Source organism: Scophthalmus maximus, chromosome 1 (genome assembly GCF_022379125.1).
Source record: "Scophthalmus maximus strain ysfricsl-2021 chromosome 1, ASM2237912v1, whole genome shotgun sequence".
NCBI lineage: Eukaryota > Metazoa > Chordata > Actinopteri > Pleuronectiformes > Scophthalmidae > Scophthalmus > Scophthalmus maximus.
Genome location: NC_061515.1, coordinates 27,428,619 through 27,436,483, shown reverse-complemented (window position 1 = coordinate 27,436,483; position 7,865 = coordinate 27,428,619). Strand labels below are relative to the sequence as shown.

At 52.0% G+C, this 7,865-nt stretch overlaps 1 protein-coding gene and 1 long non-coding RNA gene across 6 annotated transcripts in view; one reads left to right on the top strand and one right to left on the bottom strand.

Annotated features, from left to right (window-relative positions):
• The window catches only part of LOC118301237, a 1,055,945-nt gene that overhangs the window by 506,997 nt on the left and 541,083 nt on the right, over window positions 1-7,865 (bottom strand). The window lies entirely within an intron of this gene.
• Window positions 1,835-7,743, top strand: adamts1 (ADAM metallopeptidase with thrombospondin type 1 motif, 1). The gene is made up of 8 exons (XM_035635339.2): window positions 1,835-2,829; window positions 3,573-3,913; window positions 4,012-4,144; window positions 4,246-4,703; window positions 4,796-4,982; window positions 5,142-5,320; window positions 5,530-5,705; window positions 5,819-7,743. The coding sequence occupies exons 1-8, from the start codon at window positions 2,214-2,216 to the stop codon at window positions 6,558-6,560; spliced, it is 2,832 nt and encodes a 943-aa protein (XP_035491232.1). The 5' UTR covers window positions 1,835-2,213; the 3' UTR covers window positions 6,561-7,743.

Here is a 7,865-nt window from a genome sequence, read left to right as displayed (position 1 = left end):
TTCTGTCTCCGTGTCGTGTGTGTGTTGCCTGTTGCATTGAAACATTACCAGTCAGGAAACTTAAATTGAAGTTATTATGATTTCAGATAGAAAACATTTGGATTCTCAATAAGCCTGCGAGAAAGCTGGCAGTCATACAACATCAAATTAAAGTTTTGAAATAAATACACACTGTAAAGTAAAAACTGACAGGGCAAGGTGAGACTGACTTTATCAGGCTCCATGAAAACAAGATAAAATCAAATGAACGGGGAAAGAAAACAGTAACTACCGTATGTTACTGAGAAGTTATGTTTTATTATTTGATCATTTGATTTGGATATGAAATATTAATGTTGATAATGGCAGTTGTTAAATAAAATGCTGTGGAGTGAAAAGGCACACACACACACACACACACACACACACACACACACACACACACACACACACACACACACACACACACACACACAGCTCCCTCATGTCATGCCCCCACACAGCTCGTAACTGTACCAATGCTGCCTCCATGTGGCCACTCCCAGCTTTGCTCGACAAACATTGCATCCACCTGTGATGCAATGGCGCCACCTGCCGGTTCTGACGCGTCGGTCACGTTCCATCACGACCGAGAGAATCCTCCGCAGCTCGCGTCTGCCACCTGCTGGAGAAACGATGACAGTGCAACTGTACACTTTGGTGACCTGTTGCTCTTAAGGTGGACTTCCATGATCTGAGACTGATCAGTGACGTTTTGCTTCAGTGAGTCAGGCGGGTAAGGCACAGTGAGGCATCTACATGTTATGTGCTTGGTTGAAAATGAAATCAATAATACAACAATCACATCTTAGTTTTTTTCACTAGCGTATTATTATTAATTTCAACAACATATCATTGTCTTAATGTTTGGCCACTAATTGATCATTGAGAAATAAAGATGTACTGTGATTGCTTTGTTGTCACGTGTTCCTCGGTGTGTCTCTCGGTGCACTGTTGGTGAGAGGGATATGGCCTTTCTGTGTTGCCAATTTATTTGTATTTATTTTTAATGAAACTCCTGCGTAAAAGTCTTCCTGCCCTGTTGCAGAGAGGAGGAACAGTCCCCGGGCGGGCGGTGTGAAGACGCAGGAGGACGGGGGCTCCGCCCGCCTCGGTTTGAGCGCAGCGGCAGCCCGGCGGAGGGGCCGTTCCACCTTAAGACCTCGGCGGCCCCGCTCTTGCTCTCCCTCTCCCCGGGGAGCAGAGCCGCGCATCCGTGGCCACGCACGGCGCACCGCAGCGCGGCCTGGCACGGAGGGAGGCGAGCACGGCTCGCGGAGCCCCGGCCAGAGCGATATACGGTTACCGTTCCCGACCTGTTGCCATCGCCCCTCTCCAGTTGCACTGACAGAAACAACTCTGCAACACATCAGCCACCGCTGCCTGTCCCCTTAATCAGAGCATGGAGCTCGGCGAGTGAAGAAGTAGAGCACTGCATCAGTGCCAAAGTTGGAGGTTTGGTTCTTATTTGGGCCACTCAAATAAATTAATTTATACACAAATATGATAAATGTTAATGGGATATGTTCAGTCCTAATCTTCGGGGGAAGTGTGTGTGTGTGTGTGTGTGTGTGTGTGTACGTGAACATCTTGTAACAGACAAACAGAGCTCGAAGGGAGAGCGACGTCCTTCTGCCAAAAGCTCTGTATACTCACTATGATTGATTATTGTGACAACGCTCCAGGTCGCTGGTTGCGTTTTCATTGCGCACGGGATTTGGCCCCTCTCACATCAAAGGGCCCCGAGGAAAGGGGGTGGTCCCAGGGCAGGGGGATATATAGGAGGGACGGGCTCAGTTCTGACTGCAAGGCAAAGAGCAGTGAACAGACTCAACACGGGTCCAGCAGAGCAAGAGCCCCCGAACTCGAGCAGACTGAAGACTTGAGACATCTGCTGCGATTTCGAAGAGACTCGGTTGGATTTTACTGCTGAGGTCCATCTTTTATTTTCATTAAATGAAAGGACCTTTTTTTTGCATCAAGTCAGACCTGCACATAACTTTAAATGCACTGGATTTAATCCATATTTAGATTTTCCCTTTTTTTACGCGTGTGGACAATTTTGTGGAAGTTCAAAAAGACTTTGGGGTTTTGTAATTTATAGTGGAGGAAAAAAAAACTTTTAAAAGGATTTACTTGGTAGAGACTTAATAATCGTTTTTCTCTTTCCACTTGTTGGATTTCGCAGTTTAATTATGTGGGTTTTACGCGTTTCCATTGGGTTAATTCTGTGCGTCGGCGCGGCGCGCAGCGCCTGGGAAGAGGGCACCGTGGTCCCGGTCAGACTCGACCCGGCGGCCCGGTCGGAGAGCGAGTCCGAACCGTGGCGGACTGTTTCCGCAGAGGAGAAGGAGAAGGAGGCGGAGATGAGGGTGTACCGGTTGGACGTATTTGGCAACGAGCTGGTCTTGCAGCTAGAACCCGACCAGACCTTCTTGGCGCCGGGGTTTGTCTTCCACGTTGTGGGTAGTCCCGAGTCCGAACCGACCCAGGAACCCAGCAGCGGAGCCGAGTCGGGCTGCTTCTTCTCGGGCACGGTGAACGGCGAAGAGAAGTCCGCCGCTGCCCTCAACCTGTGCCACGGGCTCAGGGGCGGATTCTACTTTCGGGGCGAAGAGTACTTCATCCAGCCCCTCAACTCCAGCGACTTCCAGGGCACCGAGGAGGATGTCCACGTGATCCGCCGGAGGGGTCGGGCAGCTTTGGCCGAGGAGGGGAGCTCCAAGTGCGGGGTCAACGAGGACGAGGAGAGGGTGCCAAAGAATCTGGAGAAGGAGGCACTGAAAGGAGACGCCGACGCAGACCAGACAGGTGAGGCTGCAGAAATACTCTGTACATTTTTATTTATCAACTCTTTAGAATCCAGCTCATGTGTAGCTGTATACAAACATGCAGACAAACTATATCTGTAGTCATAGTTAATATGCAGAGCAAACTGTCAACTGGAGTTGTTCGTGTGCCCGAGTGCGCAGCGTGCGTAATGGACTCGGCTACTTTTTTTTTGACAGCGCCGTCTGTGCGCAAGAGAAGAGGAAGCGAAGGGAGGAGAGGAAGGGAGCGGGGGAGAGAAGCAGGGAGGGTGGGTGCTTCTACGAGGGGAAAGAGGGGGAGGAGTGACGGAGTTAAGGGGAGGGGGGCGGAGGGGTTGGGGCCAGCCAGTACTGCGACGTGTAAACGCGCCTCCTGGTACTATGAGCACCGGCAGACATTTTTCCCAACTCAGAAAGGATTTTCTCCCTTCGCCCTTTCCTCACCCGCAGAAGTTTTCCACCAGAGAAGGTCATTTTTAGGAATGTCCACTCCTGCGGAGGAGGAGCCGCCGGTGGCGTGACGCAGAGTCAGGGCAGCCAGGCTCCTCCAGGCACATCCGGCTCTCTGGAGCCTGGATCCCTCTGAAAACCAGCCTTTGTGGCTAATGTGTAGAACACAGGCAGCAGCTTTAGCCGAGGGCATACTGCTCCAGATAAACATAACTGTCAAAAACAACAAATTATAATTATCACATGACCTGTGAGCCCAGTTTGGTCTGACCCCTTGTCCGTCTCTCCCCTCAGCCCACCACAGGACCAGGCGCTTTGTGTCCACCCCTCGCTACCTGGAGATCATGCTGGTGGCCGACCAGTCAATGGCCGAGTTCCACGGCGCGGGGCTCAAGCCCTACCTCCTGACCATCATGGCGGTGGCGTCCCGCCTCTACCGCCACCCCAGCATCCACAACTCCATCAGCCTGGCCGTGGTGAAGCTGCTGGTGGTGTACGAGGAGGAGCGAGGCCCCCAGGTGTCGTCCAACGCCGCCATGACCCTCCGCAACTTCTGCCAGTGGCAGCGGCAGCACAACCCCCAGAGCGACCGCCACCCCGAGCACTACGACACCGCCGTGCTCTTCACCAGAACGGTAAGTTTGGCGTGCGAGAGGAGGACGTGTGAGAAGAGACTGAAAAAAAGGCAGAATTCAGATATTAATTTTTGCTCTCTGTCTGTCTGTCACATCAGGACCTCTGTGGAGCCCACTCGTGTGATACTCTGGGCATGGCGGACGTCGGCACAGTGTGTGACCCGGACAGAAGCTGCTCCATTATTGAGGACGACGGGCTGCAAGCAGCGTTTACTGTTGCACATGAGCTGGGTAAGTAAGATAAGAGTGAATGTGAGAGAATGTTTTAACACATTCTCAGGATTGCAGGAGCGGGGTTCTCAAAGATCTGCTTTTTCATGTCTTTCCTCCAGGCCACGTCTTCAACATGCCTCACGATGACGCCCAGCTGTGCTCCGGGGTCAACGGCGCCCACTGGGGCTCCCACATGATGGCCTCCACGCTGTCCAACCTGGACCAGCAGCAGCCGTGGTCCCCCTGCTCCGCCCTCATGGTCACCACCTTCCTGGACAACGGCCACGGCCAGTGCCTCCTGGACAAGCCGGTCAAACCCCAGCCGCTGCCCCAGCCCCTGCCCGGGACGGTGTACGACGCCGACCACCAGTGCCGGCTGACCTTCGGCGACGACTCGCAGCACTGCCCGGACCTGAGCACCACGTGCGCCGCCCTGTGGTGCACCGTGACCACGTCCAACGGCCTGCTGGTGTGCCAGACCAAGAACTTCCCCTGGGCCGACGGTACATCATGCGGGCACGACAGCTACTGCCTGGCCGGACAGTGTCTCACAAAGAGCCAAGCTGCCAAACACCAGGTAGGAAGCAGGAACACTCAAAAACAACATGCTCATGTCTATTTTATATTGTCTTGGTTGAATCTAAACAGTTATGTCCCTGGTGCTTTCAGACTCCCGTCAACGGCGGCTGGGGTTTGTGGGGCCCCTGGGGCGACTGCTCCCGGACCTGCGGTGGAGGTGTGCAGTATTCCTTCCGCGCCTGCGACAACCCTTTGCCCAAGAACGGGGGCAAGTACTGCGAGGGCAAGAGGATCCAGTACCGTTCCTGCAACACGGAAGCATGCCCTGACAACAACGGTAAGAGATATTTTATTATCACGAAGAGAAAATAAATCTGAGAAATAGAAATACGCTGGTTGTATTTGTCCATAAGTCTTTTACCTTGGATGCAGAAGTCGTATTTTGATCTTGGTTTTAACCTCTCTCTCTCTCTCTCTCTCTCTCTCTCTCTCTCAGGCCTGTCGTTCCGCGAGGAGCAGTGTCTGGCCCACAACGACATGTCGGCCCAAGTGTCGCTGGGTTCAGGGGAGGGCGTCGAGTGGGTGCCCAAGTATGCCGGAGTTTCACCCAAGGACCGCTGCAAGCTGGTGTGCCGGGCCAAGGGGACTGGCTACTTCTTTGTCCTCAAATCTAAGGTGAGAGTTGCTCGATGCCGACATTATATTAATAAACTATGTTTTTTTATCACAAAAATCTCATTTGTGCAGACCTGCGAGATGAAGGATCAGCAATTGTTATTTTCCTACAGTCCTGCTGGGGGACTGACATAAGACTCAGACTCTTATGTAACAGTTTTACTAGACATAACTCTAAATTTCCATCTGTGTCTCTCTGCTGCCCCCAGGTGGCCGACGGAACGCCCTGCAGCCCCGATTCCACCTCCGTGTGTGTCCAGGGCCAGTGTGTGAAGGCCGGGTGTGACCGGGTCATCGGCTCGAGCCGGCGCTTCGATAAGTGCGGTGTGTGCGGCGGAGACGGCTCCACTTGCAAGAAGGTGTCGGGCTCTCTGGACCGTGCCAGGTAAACACCTCTCTTTTCTGTCTTTTTGTGTTTCTTTACAGAACCTGAAGTGAATCTTAATCTCATGCATGTAGAAAAAAAAAAATTCTGACCTCCGTCTGTTTCTGTTTCAGGCCTGGTTACCAGGATGTTGTAACTATCCCCGCTGGTGCCACTCACCTGGACGTTAAGCAGCGTGCCCCGGGCAACGGTCGTCACGACAACAGCTACTTGGCAGTGCGTCGCCAGGATGGAACCTATCTGCTGAATGGCAACTACAAATTGATGACCATGGAGACGGACATCGCCCTTCCAGGGGCGCTGCTGCGCTACAGCGGCTCCTCCGCCACCCTGGAGCGCCTGCGGAGCTTCGCCCCGCTCCCCGAGCCCCTCACCATCCAGGTGCTGTCCGTCGGAGAAGCCCCGCGGCCCCGCGTCAAGTACAGCTACTTTGCCCCGCGACCCAACAACGCTGCTTCGTCGTCCAGCAACAGCGGAGGCCGCCGCCAGTCCATCAATGCCATCCGAGAAGTGGGCGGAGCCGAGTGGACCCTGAGGGAGTGGGGTCCGTGCTCCCTGACCTGTGGCGGAGGAATGCAGCAGAGGGAGGTGGTGTGTCTGGACCCTCAGGGTCGCCCGTCCAGAGATTGCCCGGAGGAGCTGCGCCCCTTGGCCTCGCGGTCCTGCGCCTCGCAGCCCTGCCCCTCCTGGCTCCTCGGGGAGTGGTCCAAGTGCTCCAAGACCTGTGGCCGTGGCTTCCGCAAGCGCCAACTGCGCTGCATCGGCCATGACAGGCGCACGCTCACCCACGACAGCTGTGACCCCAAAGACCGGCCGCGACCCCTGCTGGAACTGTGCAATCAGGTCGCCTGTTAAAGACTGCGTCGCGAACTCGACCTCTTCCAACCGGGTCTGAGAGAAAAAAATCACTGCCTCCTGTTTCCTGCCTGAATAGGGTCGATGAATGAGTGCCGCAGGTTTTTCCACGAGTTCGGGAAGTCTACCTGTCCCACGTGTCAGTGGGTCCACAATGACTGCAACTGACACATTTTTTTTTACCCATTCCCTCCATCCCTGTTGGGGCCAGACCTCGAGCAGCTAAGTGCAGCAACAAAGACTGATTACAGCTTTGCTGCCTGTCTGCCCTCAGTACAGCACAGCACATTCCTGATCTCCTGAAAAAAGAAAGAAAAGCATGCTGCTTAACGTGCCAATGTCATGCTGAGAGAGAGAGAGAGAGAGAGTGTATGTGTGTGTGTGTGTGCGTGTAAGTGTGTGTGTATCAAATTTTTAAATGCATGTAAATAGTGTTTGTCCAAGCTGGGCTGGACAGACACGAAGGGGTTTTGGGGAGTGGGAGGTTTTATTGCAGAGTATATAAAGCAACAGATGAAAAGAGAATAGCTCTTATTCTACGTGCTCACCCCATCAGGTATGGAAAATAGGATTAGCTCATAGTCATATAGTGTTAAATGTTCAAACTTGCCAGTCTGCGTTTTTTTTTATTTATCACAAAACCTGTAGCACTTCAGCTTTTGTCGTGGCCAGTGGCACATTTTTTTAAACACCCGGTCGTCTCCAAATGCCTCAGTACGTGGTTACTTCAGCCATATCTCGCCCTCGTCTATGCAACCTATGAATGAGGGAACTCTTTAAAGACCAAAGAAGAGTGTGTGAGCGTGTCTGTGAGAGAGAGTGTGTGTGTGTGTGAGTATGTGTGTGGAGACCTAAAGAGGGACTTGTCTTCTGCTACTACTTCATAAGTAAGTCTCTCCTGCCTTCTGCGAAGGCTCCTTGTCTTTTTTTTTCTCCTATCAAGTCTTGTTTCTCTCTTTTTTTTGTACAGAATATCCAAACATTATTTATTTTTGTACAGCCTGTTAAATATAATCATGTGGCTTTTTTTTAAATATTATTTTTTATTTGTTATTGAGTTCACAGAAGGAAGTAGAATATATAGAGTATTTATACAGTGCTTTATATATATATATATATATATCTTTATATATATATATATATATATATGGTCCTAGGTTCATGAATAAAGTATCACATTGACTTGTGCAGCTAAATGTCTCCAGAGTGGTTTGTCTTTTTATGAAGTTGGAGCGTGCACCGGTTTCTCCGACACAGTGGATTCCATCGCCCCGGACTCTTAACTTTAACAATCACGTGTCACAC

Coding starts and splice junctions, on each gene's coding strand:
- adamts1 (XM_035635339.2), top strand. CDS start 2,214: ATGTGGGTTTTACGCGTTTCCATTGGGTTAATTCTGTGCGTCGGCGCG. Junction 4,704..4,795: donor GCCAAGCTGCCAAACACCAG/GTAGGAAGCAGG, acceptor TGGTGCTTTCAG/ACTCCCGTCAACGGCGGCTG. Junction 5,321..5,529: donor TCTTTGTCCTCAAATCTAAG/GTGAGAGTTGCT, acceptor TGCTGCCCCCAG/GTGGCCGACGGAACGCCCTG.